The sequence below is a fragment of the Anguilla rostrata genome, chromosome 9 (assembly GCF_018555375.3).
Source record: "Anguilla rostrata isolate EN2019 chromosome 9, ASM1855537v3, whole genome shotgun sequence".
NCBI lineage: Eukaryota > Metazoa > Chordata > Actinopteri > Anguilliformes > Anguillidae > Anguilla > Anguilla rostrata.
In genome coordinates this window covers 48,997,252-49,025,207 of record NC_057941.1, presented here as the reverse complement: position 1 = coordinate 49,025,207, position 27,956 = coordinate 48,997,252, and the positions used below count along the sequence as shown (strand labels likewise).

Sequence of the window (27,956 nt, the reverse complement as noted above, 5' to 3'; positions counted from 1 at the left end):
CTGTCAATCAAAAAGCAGCCGAGGGGAACGCAGGGAACACAGAGAGCGAATAACACGGACAAAGCGTGACCCGAAATCAGGGGTTTCGGAGCCACATAATCACATAGTTCGTGGAGTACCGCACCCCTTCTCCCCCACCCCCACCCCCTCCCCCTCCACCCCCACCCCCCTCGTTATGCACGCATGGAGGCATCACAATGCGATCCGCCACACACAGCCGCCGTCGCCACGGCAACAAACACACTGGGGCCCAGACTTCTGGAGACGGAGCGGGGAGAGGTTTGTGGGAATGTTCACTACACCCCCACCCCTCCCATCCAAAAAAAAAAAAAAAGCGCAACAGCTTACAGCTTATAAATTTTGAACTGCACAAAGACACACTGTACGTTAAAATGCACGGACAACACCAAGAGGACATGTTCTGCATGTAAAAGAAGAGTTCAAAGACGCCGGCAGTTTTTTTTGTTGTTGTTTTGTTTTGGGAGGATAGGGGAGGGGATTAAATGTGCCAATTTGACTATTTTTTTGTGGCCTGCAGAAGCACGGAGCACAAGAGAGACGGAATGGAACATGTGAACAGTCTGCAGACGTAGTCACAGTTTGGCTCATGATCCCTCGGTAGACACTGCACATAACACACACCACAACACACACACACACACACCACCCACACACTACACCACACACAACACAACACTTACAAACACACCAACACACACACGCTGCACACACCACACACACACACACACACTTACACACACCACATCCATGCACCTTAACACACACACACACACACTCACACTCAATACCACACATCACACACCACACGTACATTCAAACACACACACACTGCGTCTCTCTCTTGCGGGGGTGGGTGTTCGTGCCACAGGCGAGAGGGACCAGGCATAACTGCGGGATGACATTACAAAGCCAAACCCAATTAACAAAAGAGGGGCATTCTGGGAATACCCCTAAAGCCGAAGTTTGACTGTCTCATTAGAAACGAGAACAGTGTGGCGCTCTCAGCCTCAAACTTATTTTACCCAGTAAAATGGTGCCGCCCCTGTTCTAAAAAGATCAATACAATAACACAGACAAGACTGGCCTCAGTTTCAGATCCGTCCACTTCAGTTCAGACACCTTGAATATCCAGCAGGCACAAGGAAAAGACAAGCCCAGGTTTTCAGAGGAAAAAAAAAAAAGAAAGCACACAAAAACACATGCCATTGAAGCACTTACTTCCACTGCTTGGTGATATAAAAAAAGAAACAAAAAAAAAAAAACATGCAGAACACTAATTGGAAATAGTTAAGACGTGTGTGCTTTCAAACCATCTATTCTGGTCCGCGCGGAACTCACTTAAGGACATAGAAAAAAAGCTCTTTCTTCTGCCGAGGACCAATTCCAAACACAAAACGCGCCGAAAATTTCCTTTTAACTTTAACCGGGGAGAGGTGAACTTGGGATGTTTTGCATAATGAGTTGCTAAGAAACCCACGGGACACTTTAATGCCCGCTAAGACTTCCCGCAATTCTCTTCCTCACTTAACGGGGAAAGACAGGTGTATTCAATTTACACATTTGATGACGGTTACTCACGATAATTCCCACATACCCAAGCAGTAGCAGATCCTTCCTTTCCACTTCCTATTTTAAGTAAGAAAACAATAATTATATTTACTCTAGAGGTAGCCCACCTGCACACCCTGATGTAAGATTACTCGAAGGCAATATGCAAAACCATTCAGAGCTATACGGCTGGCACTTGAACGTGGACAAAAACAAGAGGCAAAATGTCCACTACTGTCAAACAGAAACAGCACCTGCATCAAAAGGTACAAAGACAATGCAAATGTGTGCTTTCAAGAGTGCGCCTTCTCTAGGCAACACACCTCATCCCATTAACTCCCGTGCCCCACAGTCTCTCTCTCTCTCTCACACACACACACACACACACTTGAATCAAGGGTCCCCTTCGACTTCAAACGGTGTGAGGGGGGGTTTGTGTATTCCATTAGCCGTTGCGATATAAAGCCGGCATCTCCAGCAGCACAATGATCGCACCTGGCGCGCAGTCAACACCCTTAGCCAACGTAGCGTAATGTTTGCAAATATAATCGGTTTTCCGTTCGCCGCAAACGCTCGCCAGCGTTAGCCGACAGTCCGAGAGCACGGCGCTCAGCAAACAAAAATGGCCGCTGAAGATGAAACCAAAGTTCACAATCATTTTAATAATAAACCAAAATGTTTGTCCCCAACCTTTTAAATGCAACCCATGGGCAATCCACAACAAAGATCACTCTCGTCCTCATTGCCATGTCCGTCTTAATTAGATCAACATCTTCGGCGAACACAATAGAACCTTCAGCTAGAACTCAATCGACAACAACATAAGACTCACAAGGGAACATGGCTGTGGCAGGGCTCCATTAGGGGGAGGGAACAGGGCAAACTGAGGTGGCAGTGCAGTATGATTCACTTGTGTTCTGATACAAAATAATGCGGTAACTAGCTGTTCCAACTTTACCGCCTTACAGTGGTACAAAAAGTACAAAGCAAAGTAAATACTTTAAATCAACACTTCAGAAAGACTAAGTAAACAAGAAGAGCACAGGCTTCACATAAACCCAAACCAACAATGCCACACCCCTCTCTACAAAGCATCTGCTCGTGACAGGCACAACGTATTGGCCCTAATTAAGAAGAAATAACTGTATTAAAAATTTGACGGTTGAGACGCAGCCCACACAACAAAGTCGAGGGGAAAAACAAGACCAGCAAACTTCAACCGTGACTTCATCTCGTTTTTCGACTTCTCAAATTAAGGGCTCTCTCTTTGAATCTCGCGACGACAACCAACGGATGTGTTCATCTTATTATCAATAAACAACACAACTGTCAGACCAACATCTGCATTTATGGAACACTGTGTTCTTTCCTCGTATTCTGGGTCTTCTTACCTACGTTAAAAAACGCAGGATCCTGCTTTAGTGTGACCTCTGCTCTTATGGAAGCCAGGTTTGCTCTCTCTCACTCGTTCTCCCTCCTTGTCTCCCTCCCTCGCTCCCTCTCCTTCTTTCCCTCTCTCCCTCCCTCTCCTATGTGTATGCAAGCCCTGTATAAACTGCTAATTTGGCTTTATGAATTTCAGCACTTTTGCTCCCCTCTGGTACTAAACGTGCCCCTGACACCCATGTGCACATGCCAACTTCTAAAATATTATACATTTTCAAAAAAAAGATTACAAAATGCCTCAAATAAACTCTACATTTCGGTCTTACTCTTCACTTTTTTAATACTCCAAAGGACTACAATTTCACTCCAAAGTAATTCAGTCATTTCACATTTTTAAGGAGTAACAGAAGTTTATTAAAGTTGAGAGGGCCTCCTTTGGAAAAAAATCTATCTACGTGCAGCATGGCATTGAAAATACCACCGCATATGCCCAGAAGAATAAAAATATGGAGTGAAGAGAAAAATCGATTTTTATCATTTGCAGTAAATAACCATGGTGCCATTTGCAGAGGTAACTTTTTATCAGAGTTTCTTTGAGCACGTCTGGGCTCATCTCCCCTTCTTATCCTCCATATTGTGCATGTCCCACATGTGAGTAATGTGCCATCTAGCCTCATAAATCTGATTCCGCCAAAAAATAATTATAACTTCCACAGAGGATCGTTCTCTGTCCAGAACGAGAAAGGCCTTCTGGGGGAAAATGAATCTGGAGGACGGGGCCAAGCCACAAAAACAGGGCGGGCCAAGTCGCAAAAACACTAGACGGGGCTAAATCACAAAAAACAGAATGCAGGGCCAGGTCACAAAAACAGAAGGCGGGGCCACATCACTGCCTGGCACAGGTGTGCAACTCTCAACCACTGCACCTAGCCTATAGTTCTTCATGCTGGCTATAAATACTGGTACTCTGTTGATGGCCCAGCTGTCCATCTTGAGAGCTTTTCATTTTACTCCCCAGCTCTGTAGAGCACAGCATGCGCACATATGGAAGCGCTTCTTACACGAATACAAGGTCACAGTACAGATCACAGTCTTTGTTTTCTGAAAAAGCTTCTTCCGAAATGTTGGCTTCACACTCTCTATCTCAGGCAAACAGCACATGGCAATTCATTCCAAGCGCTTTAGTCAATCACGGTTTGAATATTCATACCCCACACTTGCTTTGTATTTCCTTTTTTATTTATTTATGTACTCACTTCTTTTACAGACTGCCTGACATAATGTTCACTGCATTAATTATTAAAGGCTTCTCCCGGCAGAGCCAAACTTCCACAGCAAACTGCAGAAACGTCTCCGACGCCAGAATTCCAGGTTTCATCCAGCAGAGAGCGGAGTGCTTACGTCTGACAGACGATTCAGAACGCATCATAAAAGATTCCATTACACTCACTGACATTCCGCAGATTTCGTATGCAATATCAGCGAAGACGGCGAGCGCGTGAGCCAATTTCACAGCGGCGCGTTTACTCTCGCTCTTTGAAATCCTTTAACGACAAAAAAAAAAAAATTTTAAAAATCACTATCGCCCGATAACAGCACAAACCCGTGTTTCCCCCGACGCGAGAACCACAGCACGCGCAACCGCGCATTTTACGACCGCAACAGAATTCGCCGCTTTACCGCAGAACAGCAGATATCGTTCACCGGGCAACCGCAATGCAAAAAAAAAAGGGGGCACTTAAATTTAAGCCACGGGACGAGGCGCGGGAGAGGCGTGGGGTTAGGCAATTACACCCCGTCGGGATTCTGGGAAATATCATTTCCTTTCGCAGCGGTGCAGGAGAATAAGTGGGAACGGGCCGTGTCGAAAGGCGTGGAGGGGCTCGTATGCGGACCCCGCGAGGGATTAAACGGTTTATCCAATCGGGGCCCGCGGTGGCCCGTTAATCCGAGGAAGACCCGCCGGCGGCGAAGTCGTCCGTCGTATTTGCGTTTCGCCTTTTCATTCGTCTTCTGAAAAGGGGCAGGTCAAATGCTAGTGGACCTCTGTCCTCAAAAAACCCCCCCAAAAAAATGTTGTAGAATATCTAGGGATACATCTTTCCTTATTTATGTCTTTCAATATATATTAGCCCACTACATATATTATTGGTTCAGTATATATTAGTTTATTTAATATATATTAGTCCACACTCAATGCTACAGCTGCCAGACACATTTTACCCTTGTTTGTCATTTTTTCGGTGAGTCAAAATGATTCATTTTCACAGCGGTTATAATTTCCACAAAAACCTCAAAATCCTTGGCTGTCTTTGCAATAAGAGAGTATCGAGTTAGAGGTTTTGTCATCTGAAAAAAAACAATAATTGCATGCCACGCTTTCTGACAGCTGGTGTTTTCCAGGTCATTTACTACGTTGTTCAAAAAAAATTTAATAATAAATGAATGAATGAAAACTGTATCCTAAATTTAGCACCAACAAAACAGATTTTCATCAAGACATTCTCATTTAATAAAGAAACACAAGCTAGAAATTCTTCTCAACCAACCTTAAATTCCACAGCATCAAAGTTTAGCTGTGACAGAACAATGATGCTGCTGATTTTGGACTCTGTAATCTTCTGGCAGTGCAAGTAAGGTGTCGAAACCTATTTGGTTAGTCCATGCCAAAAAGCTAAAGATTGATTGGTTACAACTTCACTACTTCAAACACATTTGTAATTCACTCTAAGAGCACTCTCCTTTGGCAAGGAATGATATGTACAGCGTGGCACTGAAAATGCACACTCACCTGAATAAGGAAATTTAACAAAAGCAAACACTAAATTGGCACTGTCACTCCGAAGCTTATTCAGGCCCTGTGAACGATCTGGAGCGTATCATGGCTGCAAAAACACAAATAACAATCCTGACGTTTTTGCCAATATGCTTTGCTCAAGACGGGCCCCGTTCGATAAAGCCATCCGAGCCGAGCGTTCTCATTGGCGAAAAGCACAGCGTTGGCGGTTGGACACGGCGAATCTCGAAGGCTCGCGGAACGTTGACGGTTCCAGTCTGTGTCAGCAAGCACATCCACAGCAGAGTGCGGGGTGGGGTTTTGGGGGTGGGGGGGGATCTCTCTGGGTCATTCACCTGATGCTCTACGTGTGAGGATCAGTCTCTGAAAATCTGCTCCAGCCCTGGTGGGGGTGGTGGGGGGGCCTTCAACCCCCACCGGTTTCATTAATCCTCTTTTGTCATACTTATTCTTCCTCTGCCAGGGCCCCAGCTGTGCGGGGTGGGGGGTAGAGGGGGGCGGGGGCGGGGGCGGGCAAGCTCAGGGAACTCGCACACTGTGTACCGCAGTCAGACGGTCCCGATGCGATGGTGAGGGGAGAGGGGGGGCTGCAGGTTTTAGGGAACATCCTCGCGGTGCACAGCCAGGTCCAGAAGGCCTCATTACGCAACACAAGCCCTGCTGGAGGAGCCACGTTCGGGAAATAAACGCACACACACACACACACACACACACATACACACATGCATGCATGCACACACACACACACATACACATACACATACACACACACACACTGTTCTCCCTTCTCTTTTTCACTTTCTACTTTTTTTTGGACGGGGGGGTGATTGGAAGGCTGTGTGGAAAATGCTGCTGGTGGGGGAAAAAAAATAGGAAGGAACATGAGAGGGATGGGAGGAAGAGAGGAACGAGTCATCCTTAATGAAAGGGAGAGGGGCACTATCCACTTACAAACTGATGTGAGGGGGGGTGGTTTTGGAAATTACATGGACCCTGCCCTGCCACACCACTACACCACCACCAACCCCCCCCTCCCAGCCCCCAAAAGGCCCACAAGCCCCCGGGATGAGGGCCAGGAAAAGAAGCAGGGCTTCAAAGGCCACTGTGAGCCACAAGGGGAGTGAAACAGTCGCTTTGGTCGCCGTGCATCGCACATGGAGTCTGGCAGGATGCGCCTGTGAGAACCAGCCCGGATCCGCACAGACACTGCCGGTTCCCCAAAACCACTCCTCTTCCACCTCCCCCCCCCCTCCCCCTTTTTATATTACTTTAAAGCTCAGAATCCCTTTACTCAGTGGTATAGTAGATCAGTTCAGTGTAAAGTCAACTCGGACAAATCTAATAGATTATATTGTGGTCCCAATGTAAACTCTGAAGGACTGGATTTAACAGTGAGCCTTTTACGGTATAATACTGTGTAATGCTGGTCTGCTGACAGTAGCATTTGCCAAGATTTAATCAACACTTGATCTTAACTTTGACTTTGAAATAAAGGTTATTAAAAGATTCAAATGTTAGCCTAGTCGTGAAGCGTTGGTCTTTTCTGTTTTTTGTCTGAACGGACAGTTCAGCCATCAAAACCACATTTTAAAACCATATTTGTCAAGAAAAAAAACGTATATTTGCACTTATTTGCAAGTCAAAGTTAGGACAAATGTCAGCTGAATCCAGGCCACAATCTCAGTTAAAATGCTGACAGCGTCATCTGGACTGAAAATTTGAATTCCCAAAATAGGTTTGCCATTACACTGTAGGAAAATCAGCCACCTCTGCCAAGGAGGTTATGCAATGATGTCCGTCCGTCCGTCTGTTTCTTGTCCATCTCTGACTGACATATCTGGAAAAGTTATGACCGGATTCCCACGAAATTTGCATTACTTATTCATGTTCCCAAGAGGAAGAAACCTATTGATTATGGTCACCCCATGACCTTTCCTCTAGCGCCACCTTCAGGCTAAATATCTCAAAAAGTAATGGCAAGACATTTACTGTGCAAATTGAGGGGAGATTGTCGATGTCTGAGGTCAACACTCAACTGAGCGCATTCTTTCTAGTTAGAAATGTTTCAAAACCACATCAATCTAAGTACAGGTCCACTGAAAAAGAAAAAGTGTGACTTTTACAGAGAAAGAGAGAGAGAGGGAGGGAGGGAGAGACAGAGAGAGGGAGGGAAAGAGGGAGAGAAAGGGAGAGATGACACAGAAGAGATGACATCAGCCAGAGCACAGTCCAGAGCAGGGCACCTGAGTGTCACTTAGCAGCACTGCCAACGCCACACCGCCATTTTAACACCTCCTCAGAGGAGGGATCAGCTTTCTTAATCCGTTCCCGTGGAAACCGGGAGTAAAACTCACGCGAGGAGAAGGCCGGGATCTCCATAACGGGCCCTGTTAACAGACCGGAATCCTCACCGGAGCGGGGGAATCGTGTTAAAAAAAAACAAAACCAATTCTCCCGTGTAGCGATAGCCGCTCTCATAACGTCCATCTCCATTACCGCCATTACCGCTCCATTGTTCTCCCCTAGCCGTTCCGCGCGGGGGGGCCTAGCGTGATAGCGTTCGGCTTTCCTTTATTTAAAAACACTCTCCGTACTTTAGCGGCTCTGACGGAAGTCCCTCTATGCAGCAGGTGGACGGGAGTTGGCGGTCGAGGCGTACCCAGAATGCCAGGAGGCTCCTCTGGATGATAAGGGCTTGTTCAGGCAGCGCCGCGGCGGCGGCAGACGCTAGCGCAGAGGTTTTTGGCGGGAAACGCTACTCCGAGGCTGCAGCCATTTTTTTTTTTTTTTGTGTGAGCGAAGGGTAGAGACAGAGGAGGAGGAGGACTGGGGATCGAAGGAGGACAGGAGATCAGAGGACTTACTGCAGTGAAAGATAATGATTGTGGCCGCAATTATTTTCTTTTTTACCTTCTTTTGTTCTTTCTTTTCTCTTTCAAATTAAGGATGCAGAAAAGGTGGAAGATGCAGCCAGGACTGATGATGTCACAAAAGCTATGCATTCCTAAAAATAGCTGATTTAAGCAGCAAAAGGGCAGGTTTCCTGTCATGTGTGTAGGATGCTAGCAGGGTCCACATTCAGCATTTCATTTTCCACTTTCAAGGGTAGCTTCCATCAGCACCCTGACACACCCTGAGCAGCACAAGAGCCTTTCTGAAGGTTTCGAAATAAACGCAGTTAGAAGGAATCTATGTTAGCCATTTTCCTCAAAAGGGGGAAAAAAAAACCATGGCCTTAGAGAAGAAGCCAGAGATTCAGCAAGAGGCAGGAAAGTAATTATTGTGGCCTAAGACCACAAACTGAAAATTGTAGCCGATCAACAAGGATGACGACAAATCAATCTAAACAAACACGTTACTGATCAATTTATTTATGTTTGGTATGCACACCACCAATGGGAGATGTTTTTAAGCACCGCTCAAGCAGGGAATCGTGTGAGTGAAATAAAGTTTTAATTGAATTCCCCTCAAAAATTAGCAGTGCAAATGGAGCACCCAAGAGCTTACAAAGCAGAGGGCATTGGAGGATACTGCAGTCAGGAGCGTAAGGTTCAGCCTGAGAGTTCTCTGCATCTTAATCAGTCGACACCACTTAAAACAGATTCCTGACACTTTCTCAAGGAAACGCTAAAACCACACAAAAGCATAAGACAAGAAACGTACCATTTAGCCTACCGCATATGCATTCAGCAAAAAGTTTTTTCCAGGCAAAAGCAAACTTACACAAGCTGCAATTTAAGCAGGAGAACCACCACGGGAGCAAGCACCGAGACGGGCGAAGGCACCATCGAGTTTGAGCCGTCACGGAGATGTACCCGCGGGACAGCGTTAGCACGGCTAACGATTCAACCGCCCCAGCCAGAGCTCGGGACGAAAGCCCGAACAGGAACACTACGCTAGCCCTGGCTCCCACCCCTTATTTATGTATAAGTGCTGTGATTTGCAACGCCAGATAATGCTCATGTATAATGCTGATTTACGAGCCCTCTACATATATATATAAGCCTATAGATAGCTCGCGGCATGGCAAGCCTTTCGGTTCTCCAGGAAAAACAAAAATCCCTTCAAGTGACAGGGTAGGTGTTGCAATAATTGGAAGACATTTAAAACAGTAATAGCTTCTCCAGGCTTTCTGCAGCAGGCACAGGAGGAAGCAGCTTGTGGGGGCCCAAGTCATTAAAAAAAAAAAAGGAATATATTTCTGCAATACGCCACACGAGTTACTAAAATAAGAAAGCGGCTGAAATATTCAGCATGGCTGAAAACGCTGTTCAAAAGGGACTCGTGGCACCAATAGGTTCGGCTTAATTGGAAAAACCAGAAGGTCTAATAAAATATATATATTTTTACGTAACCTCCTGTCAAGCTAGGAAAATGAGTCATCCGTCAAATGGCATGGCACATATGGATGTTAAAAAAATAATAAGGGAAAAAAAATCTGATTTTTTTTTTCTTCCTTCTTCTGCTCCACAGGCCATTAATAGACACTGAGGATGTAAAAGGCTTTTTTTCTTCCTTTTTTTTTTTTTTTTTACACCCTTTCAGGAGGGCTGAACCAATCAATAAGTAAAGGCCGTTTCCCCATCATGCATTGTTTATAACGGGTCTGTAATGCGGTGGCGTGAGACAGATGGCGGCGTGACGTCCTCTGGGCCGCCGCCTTGGCTGGGTAGCAGCGCTGCGCTAACGTGCTAACGTGCTAACATTAACTATGCATTGGCGACCGGGGGGTCAGGGAGCCGCTCATCTCTTTTTAAAAAGCCTCAGAAATTATTCCACTCGGCTGGCCCCTTTCTTGCAGCCACTTCCCCACCACACCCCCCCCCCCCCACCTCCCGCCCCGTGGTCCCGTAATAGATTTTGATTGCAGTGGTACTTTGCGGATTCTGGCTCTGTTCTGCAATTCGGCTGTCTCCACTCTTTTCTTTTTTTAAACTGTCACACGTATTCCATGCTATTTTAAATCTCGCAAATTTAAACTCAGACTGGCAGTTGGCTGAGCAGCACTTGTACACTCCTGCCGCTAATTTAGTGCCACATCGTGGGTCGACCGCTTCCTGACCTTTCAGATCCCCCCGCCCCACCCCCCACTGTACACTTACACCACAAAATGCCTGAAGACATCAATTTAAAGTTATTTATTAATCTGCCAACGTTCAGTATATGTTTAACATTATTGAAATCTGAACCTGTGAGCTTGGCTCAGCCAGATACCTCCCACAGTCAACAGCAGTGTAAAAACCTCCTCTCTCTAAAAGGAAGAGAGGGAGGGAGAGTGAGAGAGAGAGACAAAGACAGCGATTACTTTTCAGTCACACATATGTCCAGCAGGTGGTGAGGTCAGTAGAATTCAAAATGGAGGGGGACTACTATTTATATTATTAATGACGCACAGCCACAGGAAATGTACGAGTGCTCGCACTGTAAAACACACCACTTAATGTACTGCCCGAGGCCAGCGGAAATACTGTAAGGTCTTGGAAGTTCCTGGCAAGCTGGACAGAGCATCTCAAACAGCCATTTCACTTCTTTGAGGAAAAAGGAAGAAGGGTGGAAAAAAAAAAAGTGCTTGACAAAAAGTGCTGGAAATGAGGTTGAGGTCTTCCTCCTATTGCCCAAAATGGTCATGTGACCCGTGTCACCCTGCTGGCCCCCTTCAGGCCAACCCCCCCCCCCCCATCCCGTCTTCTGAGGGACTCTTCACTGGTCTTCTCTTGCAACTGCCCACCCCCAATTTCCGAAGCTTCATCGGCGATCAAGCCTCTAACAGAAAAAAAAAAAATAGAGATAATTCCACCGTCAGTGGGAGCTCTTTGCCTCCCTTGCAATGAAGCAGCTGATGCGTCACCCAGGCGTTTAGTCAACGCACGCGATCTGACCGCGGGCCAGCGGCTCCAAACAGACACCAAGTCCTTATTATTATTCACACGGCGAGAGGCGGCTCGTTTCTCGCTTCGTTGTCGATTTATATTACAAATTAAGACTTTTTTAAAAAGTCCCGCTTTTTCAAAAATTCTAAAGCCTCACCGTGAGCTTGTTTATTGTCCATTTTCTTTCTTGGACTCCGCACAGAAAACTAATTCCAGTCGGCTTGCCTCGAACGTTGGCGGTCGCTCTGTTTGGGTCTGGTCCTCAGAGTCCTTTCGTTAGGCTTTTGCGTTTAACGGCTCACGCAACTTTGATGACGCATATACCTGCGGCTGCCCATCGCGACCAGCGCGCGGCCGTTTCCGGAAGATTCTCTCGAGCGCTCGCGTTCGTGTTTTTCATTTAGACAACAATATTTTTCTCCACTGGAATAGAGGAGGAATTATTCAGCATTTAATTGAAAACGAAAGAACAAAAAAATAAACAACAGACTCACTCCATATGGCTGAACAGAAAAATAAATTAACAGCGTTGATTAAAAAAAAAAAAGCGGCGTTTGTAGCCTATTCAATCAGTTTGTGCGCAGACGGCAGTGTGTGTGTGTGCGCGCGCGTGTATTGACATGTACAGATTGTCCCATGTCTTTGATTAATAGATTGTTTATTCTTGTCGCAGGTGTGAAATTCCATCCCACACGGGGCAGATGGTCCCGCCAACCTCACCCAACATGCCGCGAGGCAGCAAATCGGAGGGCGGGAAGACAGACGTGCGGCAGCACCCTCGCCCAACATGCCGCGAGGCAGCCAATCGGAGGGCGGGAAGACAGACGTGCGGCAGCACCCTCGCCCAACATGCCGCGAGGCAGCCAATCGGAGGGCGGGAAGACAGACGTGCAGCTGCACCCTCGCCCAACATGCCGCGAGGCAGCCAATCGGAGGGCGGGAAGACAGACACGCAGCAGCAGCCTTATCGAGCATGCCGCGAGGCAGCCAATCACAGGGCGGGAAGACAGACGTGCAGTTGCACCCTCGCCCAACATGCCGCGAGGCAGCCAATCGGAGAGCGGGAAGCCAGACGCGCGATCGCGCCCGACTCCAGAAACCCTCGACGCCCGTCACGCTTCCACCACCCTCACCTGCTCCTCCAATCACGTTGTCCGCTAGGCGATAGCTACCACGACAGGGACATACTGTACCATCAGGGATCCAGACCGCAAAACAACCCATCGCCCTGTCAGCCAATGGCGTCCGTCGTTTACGCTTCGACGACACGCTTACCCCGGGGTGATCTCCCGATCGCTAACGCGTAACATGGCAACGATAGCAGGGACCTTATATACCAACAGGCAGAAAATCTCCCAGCCCAAAATAAACAAAAAAAGAGGGCAGGACCCAGCCTGTCAATCACATTCAACGTCTACCCGTGTGACATCACACCTCCAGTGCAGCAGGGGGCGTGCACTCACGTAAGTCTACAGTCTGAGACGCACCCGTCAGCGTTTTCTTAATCGGCAAACCCCTGCCTGAGCAGCAACAGCAGCACGTATCCCTCATACCTCAAAGCTGGCTTTCCACTCCGCGGGGGGAGGGGCGGGGGGGGGGTGAGGGGAGGGGATGGGGGCTTAGGGGGCAAAATGCACAAATTCCTAATTTGCCTAAATAAATTCTTTAAAAACCACGGCGACGGAAACAGCCCGCGGATTGGCCGCGGTCCCCCGGGGAGCCGGCGCCGACGTTTACTCGGGAACAAGTTGTTATTCGTCGCCGTCGGCCGCCGAATCGACGTTCCTTCAGGAAATAAAATCTAATATAGTATCTCTTTGACTCCTGCTCTATATGTCAGAGCCGTGCCTCTGGTTTTGAAGGTCCCTAAACAATATCAGAGCGCATCATCACAGGGGAACGGAGAAGGGGAGTTTCGGATTGAAGACGAAAAACAAAACAAAACAAAAAAAAAAAACAGTTTTCACAATGTCTTGTTTTTTTAACCCCATTCAAAATATGTCGGGTCTTGCAGTGATGGTGTAATTAAAAAAAAAAGAAGAAAAGAAAAAAGCAATAATAATAACCGCATCGTATCGACGCCAATTGTGCCAAGCTGCGATTTTCTGCATCTACGTGAATCAATTCCTGCAATTTTTTTCTGGCCGCGGTGCAGGATTATGAAAGCAACTACAGCCAGGAGGTTAATCGGATATCGCCTCAGCATAACGTAATCCCACGAGACAAAGGTCCCGTCGTTCAGAAGCACGGGGGAGACGCCTCTGTTTACACTTTCGAACACTTTGCACAACGCGGCCGTTTAGGGGTAATGATCATCTGCGTCTGCGGGCTCCGCGTGCTGTGATTTATGATCGTGCTCCGATTCGTTTAATTTAATCTCCGCGAGCAGAAAATAACCTCACCCAGAACTTCCGACCAGGAAGGGGGGGTGGTGGTGCGGGGGAGGGGGTTTGGGGGGGGGGACCGAACAGCTTGCCGAATATTCACACCTCTCTCTTGAACAACCCTTCACCCGCTTTTTTGTTTGAGTTTTATTTATTTATTTTATTTTTTATTTTTTTAAATAAAGATCTGAGAGAACAAAAGCGTGGCTTTCCTTTGATCGTGGGGGAAATCGCACCTGTCACCGCGGAAACGGGGTTCTCGGGGCGCACGAGGGGAGGCGATTCTCCGGGTCACAGCTGCCGTCTGTCAGGAGAAAAGCGGAGTCTCCGCGACGGTCACGTTCTCGTGACATCGACGAGACGGGGAAAAAATAAATAAAATAAATAAATAAATTAATATATAAATAAATAAATAAATAAAATAAGATTCCTCTGTCATCTAGCGCTTCTCCATCCATGGCCAACCAAGCATAGCTTCTCCCACTTCTCAAAGTTCTACCGAACTAAGAGAGCGACATTCTTCAAAAGAACCCTTCAGGGGGGCTGCTGGGTGGCTCGTCCCTTTAAGGCACTGTTTCTATAGCAGGGTGGACGAGCCCCCGGAGTCTGGTTGTGTGTCCGGGTAGTGCTGCTGCGGTCTGTACCCAGCAGCTCCATGGCAACGACACCCAGAGTCGCCCAGGCATGGGAGGGTCACTGCCAGGTCATCCACTGAGATGCATGCGAAGTGTTCTTCTACAACCCTGCTAACCGAATTTGCGAAACTTGTGGCATGATAAGCAGCGGGTGAGACGGAACGCTTTGGCGGAGAGAGGAAAAAAATAATTAACCGTGTTCTAATGAATGTTGTAACATGAGAATGCCTGGGAAGAATTCCAAAAAAAAACAAAAAAAAACTTTTTTTAAAGAATGGAGGCGGGGCTTCACCGCGGTGCTGTGTTCCATCTGTCGTCCTTCTGATCAACACCACGGAGAAAAATAAACAAACGCAAACGAGGGGCAGAAAAGGGACAGGGGAGGAAGAGGAGGAGGAGGAGGGACACGAAAGGCAGGCCTGGTCGCTTCCTCTGGCCGTTTTCCGGAGAAATTAACAGCCAAGGAAACCGCCTTACAGTCAGCAAAAATGGCTCCTAATCCCCTGCTCCATTTCTCACCTGTCTGAGCACATTAGCGTGTGCGCCGCCTGGCTCACCTGAGCAGATGCTGATCCGGAGATGGGTGGGGGGAGGGGGGTGTCTTCAGTTTCCGACACCCCCCCCCCCTCGAGTACTTGCATACTTGCAAGCAGTTAAACAACGAGCCATGTCAAGGCGGGAGGTTGGGGGCTGGGCAGACTTTTTTAAAATTTTAGCACAGTTTCTAATGCAGCTGGTGGGGAGGGGAAGTTCCACAATGTTCCGGAATGTTCCGCCGGCCCTCGCCCTTGTCTCCTCAGCTCTGTGCGATTTACTCGCGGTGGTTCTGAGGCTGTCCCTCGAGGGTGGTGGGGGGGTGGGGGGGGTGGGGGGGGCGCTGACAGGTGGCGTGCGGTTGGCGTTCCGCCCACACCGGACCTCCGCAGCACGCCAGGCCGCTGAGCCGCGACGCTCGCTCGCTCCCACGGGGCCCCGCCCGGCCCTCCTTCAGCCTCCCCGGAGGAACCTCGCCGCGGAACGCTTCACAGCGGGAGGGGGCAGGGACCAGGGCGCTTCAGTTTCAGAGCGACGCGGGTCACACGTGTGTTAAAAAACAAGGTTCAGAAGAGCTGCACGGCGGCGCCCGGCAGCCGTGGCCCAAAACGAAAGGCTGTTCTCTTTGCTCTGCAAGCCAGCGGGCACCTCCACCTCCGTGCGGCCCACTTGGTGTCAGACGCGGGAGCAGCGATCAGAAGCCGCGAACACGAGCACAGGCAACTCTGCACAGCCCTACAGACGCTAGCAATTTAGCACGTTCCAGTTCCTATTCAGTTTATACAATGGCCCCATGCAGTACAACTGGCCTACAGTACACAGTGCCACAGCTCCCTATTGGCCTACAGTGCAAGGAGGCACAGCCCTCTATTGGTCTACAGTATAAGGCGTGGTCATTAATACCACAAAGTCCAGCTGTTTGCCAAAGCTACAAGCAGCAGAGATCCAGTCAATAAAAGGGACCAGTATACACATAACCTGCCTTCCACACCACTGGGCAAAGGTGCGAAAATATACAAAAATAAAAACTCAGGCGTGTCCCATAACAGTCTCACAGTCGCCTGCTTTCCCTGTGTGATTTTTTTCAGCTTCTGCAGGATCACCCAGCTCTGAGAACACTGCCCGACACGCCACTTCCCAGTTCCTGCTCTCTCACCCGCCTCGCCAGTGAAACACAGCCATCAGCTCCAGAATCACACACGCTCGCTACGCCAAGCCAAGCCAAGCCAAGCCAAGCCGAGCCAAGCCGAGCCGAGCCAAGCCGAGCCGAGCCAAGCCGAGCCGAGCCAAGCCGAGCCGGTACAGAAAGACTCAGTCGCGTGGGAACGCATCAGGCGGGCAGAGACGCGCTGGGGCCGATATCACACCATCAACAGTGGGGCCGAGAGAGAGAGGGGGAGAGAGAGACAGAGAAAGAGAGAGAGAGAGAGAGAGAGGGAGAGAGATCAAAGCCGCGAGGGACGGGGAACTCTTAATTAACTTGACGGCAGCTAACGCGCGAGCACATGCAACCGCCGTTTGAGTACGTTCAGCCAAGCGGCGTCAACTTGACGGACCGCCAGGCCGCCAGGGAAAATCGGCATTTTAGCATCGTTCAGGACAAATATACTACATCAACACACACACAGTCCACAGGGGGAGTTTATGCAACAAGAACAAAATTTTACTTTCCTAAGTAGAATCTCTTATAATTCTTTCTTTTTACAGTTAGTCCATGTTTGTTTCTTTTCATTTTTAGACAAAGTCACGTGTTAATACCACTAAAACCAAGTCACTGCGTTGTTTCCATTTCTCAACGGGGTGTTTCTCAATGAGACTCTCCCTCCTCCAACCAACATAATTGGGGGGGCTGGGGTGACTATACCTTTCCCAGCTTTATCTCCCTTCCCAGTGTGTGCATTCAAATACTACCACCTTTCAAGCACACCATTGGTCCCCCAAGCACGTCCTACATCTCTGATTGGCTCCAGGGGTGTCAAGCAGCAAACCTTTCAGTTATAAGCCAAGTTCCATAACCATTAAACTACACAGCCACCCTGTACCGCAGCTACCTCCCTCAACTAGTGTCACACGCAAAAAAGGTCAATGTCAGGGAAAATTGCAAGCTCCCGGAAAATAGTAAAACAATAAATAAATAAATGAATGAATGAATGAATGAATGAAGCACATTGAAGTGTGGTGGAGAAGCAGAGCGAGAGAGTCAGCAGCAAGGTGAATCATTTCGGCGATCGATGCGGCGTGACCTTTCACCCCGAGCCCGGTCGTCGTCGGGGGAACAGGAGGATTCGATAGGGGCCAGGGAAGCCGGCCAACACACTGAGAACAGCCAATAATCCAGAATCTTCTATCACGCAGGGAGGTCAACGAAACACACGGACGTGATTACATATACATTTTTTTTTTGGTGAAGACTGTAATTAAAGGAAAAGAAAGAAAAAAAAAACTGTCAATATAAAAAGGTCCGAGCACCTTAGAGCACCGGAGCAGGCCTGGCCGCTAGCTCGGCCAGTGAGGGCACAATGAGGGCACACTTTGAGCCCGTGAACTCCCTGACCGCTCTCTTCGGCCCTCCAAACTAATGCCAGCGCGGGACGCGGGAGGGGAAAACGGACGGATCGCTCCGCTCCCAGGATGCTAATCCCGCCGTCCCCACGCGCCGACGAGCAGGGGGCGTCGAGCACCTCAGTCGCACGCGCGGCTCAGCAGGGCCGCCCTCTGTATTCGGGGAGCGTCCTCCCCGTCCCCCCCCCCCCGTCTGTGTCACGGCGTCGAGAACGGTCCTCGTATCGCCGGTGCGCCCCGCGCGACAGCGCCGTCCGTGCCAGCCGGGAACTCCGCCGAACGCTCGCTCTCCCACTCGCTCGCCCACTCAGACGACCTCGCCCACCGCCGGCGGAGGGCGCAGAGAATTAAATAAACGTATTACCTCAGCCTTGGCGTCGACGCCAACCCATTACAAGCGACGCCCTGAGAAAGGCCATCAATCAGCTCCGGTTACCAAAGCCGTGTGGGTCGCCGGCGACGACGGTCACGATTGGACAATAGTGAACGGAGTGCGGAAGTTCCAGATCCAGATACCGACCCCCCGCCGCGCCCCGCCCCGCCATCCCCCCTCCCCCCGCACGCCGACCCGTGACCTTCAGCGGAAAAACGCGCGCCGCTTGGCTTTGCCGTCGGTGCGTCTCCTGTTGGTACAGTCGTATTTACAGATTTGCCAGAGGAGGGAAAAGGTCAAAACTGTTTGACTTTTTGCTTTAGAAGGCCCGTCTGCACTGAGCTGATGAATTCTCATTGGGTGACCTTTATGTAAAGGAAAACAAACCTTTCCTCTTTCTTTCCTTAGAATTTTCTATCATATATACACACACACACACACACACCCACACACATGCACGCACATACACACATTCTGCCTCTTTTCAATATGAAACAAAAAACAAAACAAATAAAACCACTAATTAGACCAGAAACCATTCAAATGTAACTATGGCAGACATTTTACAAGAACATCAATGAGAAAAGCTCTGCATGTGACAGTACAACAGGGCACGAACAATCACTCCAATCAATTTCCCAACAACATAAAAACAAAGTAGAATCCAAATGTAGACTCCCTATCATGCAAAAACTCAAAGACTCAAAAGACTCACACAGACTCAAAAAGGCGATGCACTGGATATAGGCTCATATAGCGACTGGTTCGCCCCCTCCCAAAGCGGTCCCATCTCCCAGGCACAAAGCCCGTCTGTCCCCCCCCCACACCCCACCCCCCCCACCCAGTGGTGGAACCATCTTCCCCTGGCAGCGAAGGACAGCGGAGTCTTTGGCCGTCGCCCAACTCAGACTGAAGTCCCGCCACGTCAGTGCGTCTTGGTCTCCCCTCCCACCCCCGAACGCTCCCACCTTCAGTACTAATTAAAGTCAAAAGTTTTCATGGTTTGAATGTTATATTTTTATGGTTCAGTTTATTCTATTCTGAGGGCTAGTATAATCTGTATATGCTCAGAATCAGCGTTTTGGCTCTTGATTATGATCACAGTTGCACACGTATTGGCGATTTAATGATTTTTTTTTCCCCCATCTAAACCGTTCTGGAATGTTCTTCAGCCTGGTACTGCCGGCTCATAGGGATAAGGTGAAAGCTCTTCCCGTTTCTTCCTGGAAGTTAAGCTGTTCAGGATAAGTACATCTGCTACACGAATGCAATGTAATGTAATATTTGGATGGGTCGATATGTCGATCGACATGCAGACAGACAGACGGAGACGGGTAGACAGACATAATGCAGTTACAGCCCACATTGCAGACATTACAATGCAGTCAAGACTTTAATGTCATACGAAACAACAGGAGAAGAAAATGGATAAAGTGAACCTCTATGATGTGAAGGAGGAGTGGGTGGGGGGTGGGGGGGGGTTGGGAGTGCTGTGCTAGGCGCCAGTATATGATATGATATAGTGGTTAAAGGGCGGGGCTGGCAAACCCGAAGTTCTCCAGCACCATTATACTCAGGAGGGGGGACTGGCGCTGAAGCCGCGAGCCACGTATCCAACCAGAACAGCATCCGTCGGTAATGAGCAGAATATATGGCTACCGCCCGGAAGCACGAGCCGCGTACACTGACCCACATAAGGGCGTCTCCAAAGCAAATAAATAATGTATACAGAGGAAGCATGCTAAACTAAATTAGCCTCGCATCGACATGTGTTTGGCTCCCTTGGACCACTGAACTCAATTTACATGGCGTGTTGCTTTGGTGGACCTTCACAGTATCCATTAACTTGCTGGGAAATTATGTACTTATTAAGTCTGTTAAATATTTAGTCGGGATTAATTCGAGAACCCAAAGGAGAATCTCTTCATCTTTTTTGGCGATGAACGACAGGACATGTATCCTCCACTACCCCCCCCCCCCCCCTTCACTCCTCCACCTCTCTTCAGTCCTAAGAATATTCTGTAGTCACAATAACCTACATATGGATTCGAACAACCTCCATACGTGCGCGTGTATGTGTGCGTACAAGCGTATTCTTTAAATTCCAGTACACACATACACACACGCACAGTGTGCATAGCTGGGCTCACTATTATCAATGTATTCTTGTCACGGGCTGTCAACGCCTCGAACTGACATCCTGACCTTGCAACGCTGATCATGTTTACAGTACAGCGGCGTGAATCAGACGAGAAAAGCGCGAGCACCAGCACCCGGAGCGAAACAAATGATATTAGATTGAAATTGAAATAACTGCACATGCACTTCAATCCAGATATTCGGTGTATGCAGATTAGGCTACGGATGCGTTCAGTAACCACCCACTGAATGAAAAGCGGAGTAAACACGGGAACTGGATAATTTTTATTTTTAAAAATTCATAAATAAATAGCAACTGTGCAAAATACATATCTAGCTTACAGTTCACCGCCTGCGCTATTAAAACAGCGAAACTGTTTCACGCAACACAGAAAAGCTGATACTACCACGACCCCAAGATGCAGCCTATTGCAAATACCATACAGTCGTCAGTGCAGAATATGAACTGGTACAGCGGATAGATTGCAGCAAATTATCATCCCCCAAGAAAATCCGAAAAATAAATGTAATTTTAATGGCACAGTTTAATATGAAGATATGGCACGAGCCGACGCAAATATAGCTTAATCTACACACGCAAATCCGTCCAAATGAAGTTCAAATACAAAATGCATAAATGTCAATTTGACGTAACAAACCAGCTACCAGGCACTTGTTTCGTCAAACAGCTTTGATATTCAACACAGTGATAATCAAAATATTTGTTAAACACCCACAGACAATACCAGAAAATAAACAAAAAATGTATTTAAAACATTTCAAACACGTGCCCACAAGGCATGGTCAATCTCCAATTTTCTAATGATATAATTAAATGCACTGATAATGTCGTGATGTTCAGCAGGCAAAAAGATTTTCCATACCGCTTTGTACATCATGTTAATGCGCCAGCTACTTAAGCACAAAACACGGCGCGGTTTGACTAATGCTGCCTTCGAAGATACATAGGCTATCTAATATTCCACAGACAAAGCCCGAGTCGATATATCACAAAAGTTCCCGCTAAAGGCGTGCTACACATGTCTTTAAACAATATCTTTTTGTGTTGATTTCGTAGAGACGCGCTTTCAAATCAAACGATGCCTTAATCACAGCATTTCCTCCATTTTGCAAACTTAAACACAAGGCATCGGTCTCAAACTTGTTTTCACGGTGAATAATTTAAAATAGCACCAAACATAAGCCCGCATGAACAGTTTAAAAATGTATGCACACAACCACAGACGCGCGCGTACGACACGAATTGAGTTCGTATGCACGCTGTGTTGATCCGTAAGAATTCACGGTGGAGACCATACCCCCCGAGCTAAAATAAACAGCGTGAACAATCATGTAAACATAACAAACGTCATTCCAACACATTATGGGCTTTTGAGACAATGCGCGAGATTGAAACTGCGACCATGCACGCCATTCGATACGTGCCAGGAATGCCTGCGAATCCGCCAGACGTTCACGCTGTTGCCCGGCGCCAATAAAAGTGACACGGCGTACTTTATGCTTAAAACTTTGCACCGCGCGTACCTTTTAGAACGATCCCGCAGAAGCAGTAAAGGGCGAAGAACAAATACTGCTTGAGAATCATATTCTTCTCGCTTCCTTCAGCCCGCTGTGCTGCGACACTCGAAATAGCTTTCTTCTCCTTTTTCCTCTCCGTATGAAGGCGGGTTTATCCAGGTGAGGCGTGCAATTTATATAGGCTCCTCGCGCGTGAACGGCTGCGTTTCCTGCAGTCAAGTCCCACAGTTCTCCGTGATCCCGTTGCCGAGACAAGGTGTAACTGTTAGCGAGCGCCAGAGAGATGCTCTTCCAACAGAACAGAAAAGTGCAGCTTTAGCCTCTCTTTCCTCTGGGGAGCTACGGCGAGTCGAGTCCCGCCTACACCGCTTGACAGATGAAGACGATTAACCAATAGCGGACGCCCGCAAATATTCCGGGAGCAGTAGTCTTGGCAAAACCGTGGCGAAAGGCGATCGGTGCAAAAGCACAAAATAGTAGGGATGAGGGTTGAAGTACTGGCAGGGACTGACGCGAGAGACGGGCGAACTCCCAAGTTCAGCTCGTGTTTCCGTATCCTCTCATTCTAACACGCTCCTTTGTGCGTGACGGGACTGTCCTCAAGTCTCCATCTGCTGACACTGTGGTTTCAGTTTTTTTAAAGCATTCGGCGGTGTGCTGTACATTTGCTTGGGAATTATATAAACGGGTTCTGAAAGAACAGCAGCCAAAGTGTCTCTCAACATACAAGTAGCAGTTGCGCCCGAGCCCGCTTGCTGTACTGATTTGCAACCATTGATTATGAGCACGTATTTTTGATGTTCTGCATGCTCGGTCTTTTCACACACACACACACACACACGGCATTTCTGGTGTATTGTGGTACGAGTGAGCATTCATATACATCCTTACATTTTTAGACTGCACGTAATAGATATGTGGCTCCGTTTAGCTCATAGGAGGTCCAAATAACGATTACGCTTAATAACCGGACGCATTCATTGGTATGGTACACCATCGCCGAAGCAATCGTTGTTCTTTTAGAACTGAGTGGAATGATTTGGATAATCGAATTGCCACATGCTTTTTTTTTGCTAATGTAAATTAGGCTCAGCCTATTAAATCACGTTGAATTTGGTATGACGTTCGACGCAGTTTACTTCTAGAGCGCGTGTCAGGAGGTTAGAGAAGCGATTACTATATTAATATAACGACTAAATTAGGAGGGTGTTGACATTGAAATGGTTAAAATTGCTTGGATTCGTCCAATGCCTTTACAGTTTTACTCGACAAATGATATAATTTTGATCCACCTTGAATAATATTTGCAGAAAGTTTAGCGTTTCGGACTTGTAATGAATTTAGTGATTTTCTCGAGACCTTGAAAAGTACCATTTGCCTATATCAACGTGGAGGTGTGTGAGCCATTAATCTTAGCCAAAAGCAGTCATTCAAATTTTTCATCACACTGTTCCAGAACTCTCTAGGCCCCACATTCGTTAGACTGTGGAGGACAGACAGACAGGTCTGTGTACGTGCTGACGTCCCGCTTAGCTGAGAAATGTGGGTATGTCAGGGTCAGTGACGAAGAAACACAAGTGCGAGGATATATGCTTTTCCCTCAAAATATTGACTACGATTGGTCTTTATTAAGGAAATTAACTCGGTAACTCTACGACCAAGACGCACAGGACTGTTTGGGGAAATAAAACTCAGTTCAGAAAAGTTCTGTACATGTTCTGTGGATGTACACACCGGCGTTTCAAAAATGAGCAAAATGGATGACCATGGAACTGGTATATTTTCAGGATGCCAAACAAAATTCTTTACATGGTGTTTGTTTTCAAAAAAGGCTTCATACCTTCTCCCCCTGAAATTATAAACACATTCAAGCTCCTGTGCAGCAGCATATGCATGTTAAATTATGCATGCGATCCTTCTGTGTCCTTTAAGCTCTGCAAAAGAACCTGATACTCAGACCGTGCTTCTACGTTCACAGGCTACCCGGATACCCAGACCATGTTTCTGTGTTCACACGGCAACCTGACACTCAATATTCAAATGGAAAGCTGGCACTCAGATCCTATTTCTGCTAAACACACTGAGGGTGTGGACTTGCACTCTCAATCCCGCATGGAAAAAAACAGCTCTCAGGGTTTTGCCTCTTTTCCGGATATGCAGATTTCAGAAGCGTCAGGGTCGACATCCTCCTCAAATCACTTTTTGTACCCTTTCCTTCACTTATGGGTGTCCACCCTTCTCCTAAATCAGCATCAGGACCAGGCGAGTGACTTGGGTGTGAGAATCTCTATGGCTGCCATTCATGTTGTGAGCACTCAGGCACAAAATGGCCACCGTGCACTGTCCAGGCAAGCCTAAAGCGTAACTTTTCTTCAAGAGCCAGGCGGGTGACCTAGGTGTGAGAATCTCCATGGCTGCCATTCATGTGGTGAGCGTTCTGGCACAAAATGGCCGCCATGCACCATCCAGGCAGGCAGGCGTAACTTTCCTTCCAGGACCAGACAGCTGATTTGGGTGTAAGAATCACCACGGCTGCCATTCTTGTGGTGAGCGTTCCTGGCACAAAATGGCGGCTACACATTGTGTAGGCAGGTGCCACGCGTCAGAGGTGGCTAGCGCAACGCATTCCCCCATTCACAGCAAAGCCTCCTGAGATCATTTGAGAAATAACACTGCATACATATAGGAAATGCAATCTGGCGGCAACCAGAACCGTCAAACAAATAGACTGTCAAAGCTCGGGCAACGCACTCACATCGTTCTCTCTTTACCTGGCTTCCAGCTTTCTTTTCGGTGTTCCCCTCCTGGAGCGTGACCCCCGAGCTGGAAAGTGGCCCCTCCAGCAAGTTTGATTTAGAGGTAAATGGTGAAATATAGCTTACGACGGCGTGTGCACTCATAAAACTATAACCTCAGGGCAAGACAGTGTGCGCCCGTCCCAGGGCTCTCCAGTTTGCTGACCAACAACAACCAATTTCAGTGTCCCCCAGTTGCATTTTCATTAATCCTTTAAAGAGCAGGTTTTTTGGAATGTTGCTTTTCTTTTCTTTATCTAAATTTCGAGTCAGTGTTCTAGAACAGGAGGTTCCCAACTTCAGTCCTGCCCCCCCCCCCTTCTGCATACGCTGGTTTTCCTTCCAGCCAGTCACAATACCAGAATTTTAACAAGCTGTTTTTAAAGTTTTTTTTTTTTAATTAGGCACTTTTTATGTTTAGAGGGATTATTTACCCTCTTAAGCCACATAATGTCAGAAATAGCTATCCATGCCGTAAAGAATTAAATTCCCTTGTTCATGTGCTTCTCGTGTTATATTTCAAACAATGGCATTAAGACAGGGTAAACTTCAAATTACAGACTGAGGTGAATCAGTAGGCTCCTAATTCGTCAAAGTGTGGACACCTGGCCACGGAAACTAACCATCTGGAAGATAATGAAGCATTTAAAGACAAAGCAAATGATAATGTGTCAAATCTGCATTGTGTTAATAAGTTTAAGGAACAATTATGAAAGCAATTAAACACATGTTCGACAACCTACCTAGCAGCGCGTTGATTTATCATTATGTCATTTATTTGATCAAAAGATTACATCTTTTTATGTAATTGTTTGCAACGTAGCACAATAAGCACAACATGGCACGATATCAACATGGGAATTTTATTCTTCATACAATGAAGCAATTTCAGACATAATATGGTTTAAGATGGTAAATAATCATTCTAAACAGCAAAAGTACCTAATTAAGAAAAACATTGCTGTCTGTTAGAATTATAGGAACAAAAACCAACAGTTTGGGGACCACTGTTCTGTTGAATTCTGTTGCTTTCAGTTACCAGTAGCGATTGTTACATCAGCTTGCTTTAGAATGTTTAGTTTAGAGCTTTCCGATCATATATCTGTGACCTCACACCTTAAAGGGTTAATGGCAAACAACCAATGTTGCGGCAACCTGGGCCTCTCACAGGAGGAGGAGTTCTGAGGGAGTCTGTGGTGTACATCCACACCTCCATAACCTTCGCTCTCATCTGTAGCTCGCCCCCCACAACGGCCGCTACGGCAGCCAATGCCGTCCTCTCGTCGGGATGCCCCCTAGCAACAGGGGGTTATGAAACGCCTCCCGGTTTCTCCAGGCAAAGGACCGTGAAGAGCCGAGCTTCCATTGGGAGTTTGGATCGCGGCCAACAGGCGTGTTGAGTATTCACGACTTATTGGTGCGGAGAGCGCGGTAGAGGGTTCCCTCATCAGTTCGGGATCAGAGAACCTCCTGCATTATCATGCGCACACGTACAGCACATTTATGGATGCGTGTGTATGTGCATGAATGCTTGTGTCTACACATGATTTACGTACATGCGCACGGGCACGCACACAAACACCCACACACAGGGTAAGGTCCTGCATGCACACATACCCACATGCAGGTTTTGGTTTAGAGGAACAATTGTTCCCAATTAGAACATGGTGGGGGGGAAAAAAACCCCCAAAAAAACAAAGTGGTTTCAAGAGGCTCACATTGCCCCTTTGCTCTGCGTTTAACTTAAAAACAGAAGAATACGCATTTTAATCAAATTTATGCACACACACAAGTGCACACACGCACGCACGCACACACACACACACACGCACACCTCTTAAGAACGTGAAGGGCCTCTTCCACATCGATAAACGCATTCAAAAACAATTAAAGTAAGAGTTCGGTCCTCCTGAACCCTAGGCAAAACAATTACTCCTTTTCAAGGAGGCTGCAGCAGCGGCCCATTGTGAAAGATAAAGGCTAATCAGGGCGCAACTGGGTACTACTTACACGTGATTAAGCACGCGGAAAAAAAGAGAATAGTCCTGCCGCAGTCTTTGTCACCAGCCGAGTGTGACACGGAGCCCGTAGTGCATCGCCGTAAATCACCGGTTAATTAACTATGAGGGCGCTAATTTTAAGAACGGGCTCATTTTGCTGTGTGTTTCAGTTTTTTTTTTTATGAGGGTCGCTGCTTTTTGAATATTGAGAATTAAGATGTCTAGAATTGCAGCGCATTGGGGACTGCTGGATGGCTCGTTCAGTTAAGGCATGCGTGAGCTCTACGGTCCCGATCAATCCACTCTGGCCGGTAGCTCCATCCTGGGTTCATTCAGTTTGGGTATTAGTGACCAACCCTGTTCCTGAACATCAACCTTCCTGTTCGTTTTCATTTCAACCCTAATTTGGCACACCTGACTCTACTAATTAGCAGCACAGCGAGATCTCTAGCTGTTGAGTGAGGTGTGGCTTCGTTAGGGTGGGAGTGAGAACCTACAGGGTGGGAGATCTCCAGGAACAGGGTTGGTTACTACTGAATTTGGGGTACATGTTCACCGCGATCTAGTGACCCCTGGCTGGTCACTCAAGTTCTCATGGACTGCATGCTAAAGCCATGCATGGGATGAAAGGTCCTCCTCTGACTCCGCTCTGTGAGAGCTTAGCTGTAGTCTGTGGTGTGAAAAGAAGCAGCTGAAAACACCACGTGTTTCGGGGAGGGGGGGAATTGAGCGTGCTCAGCCCCACATTGCCTGCCAAAATTTATAGGCCGCCAAATTTGATATATGTACATATAAAGAATTGAAACACATTAGAGAAAGCAGGCTGTAGGAATTTATTCACTTATAGCGAGCCCGGTTTACTCGGCCTTCCCTTTATGTTTCTTCTACTGAAATAAACAATTGGTCAGGTCGCATTTAAAAAAAAAATAGTTCAATCTTTAAAATGCACTTCTCGTCAAAATCCATACATTTGCGTGATTTATGATGATTTGACGACGCAGCGAGTTGTAAGGTTGAGGCACAATGCCTCTCTGCGGCTCGGGCTGTCACTCCGCGTCCTGGCGACATCGATGAATCATCAGCGCTCTCTCTACATCGCAGGAAGTAAATCACACTTCCTGTTTCAGGTCTGACCGAGCGACCCTCTGCAGGAAGGCCTCTGGTCTCTTTAACGTGGTCATAATACGATAATGTGATAGATCACTCTTACGGCCTGCTCTGTGATGAGAGACCTTCACCCTGTGAAATGAGGTGCTCAAAAGTTGGGGAGGAGGCGGTGCGATGAGCTTCTACGAGCTGAAGTTTTCAAAGCTTATGCAAGTCGTAATAACGTCACTGGTGCGTTGATTTATTCCGTCAACCCTGATAAAAAA

The 27,956-nt window shown here is 47.5% G+C and overlaps 1 protein-coding gene across 3 annotated transcripts in view; it reads right to left on the bottom strand.

Annotated features, from left to right (window-relative positions):
- LOC135264031 (cell adhesion molecule 2-like) overlaps positions 1 to 22,329 on the bottom strand; it is a 331,728-nt gene extending 309,399 nt beyond the window's left edge. The window contains exon 1 of one of the 3 annotated variants that reach the window (XM_064352608.1): positions 21,795 to 22,329. In XM_064352608.1, coding sequence (XP_064208678.1) covers positions 21,795 to 21,855 — 61 coding nt within the window. In that variant the 5' untranslated portion in view covers positions 21,856 to 22,329. The remainder of the gene's footprint in view (positions 1 to 21,794) is intronic. The other 2 variants (XM_064352605.1, XM_064352606.1) reach the window with 2 other exon arrangements.
- Between the last annotated feature and the right edge of the window lie 5,627 nt (positions 22,330 to 27,956).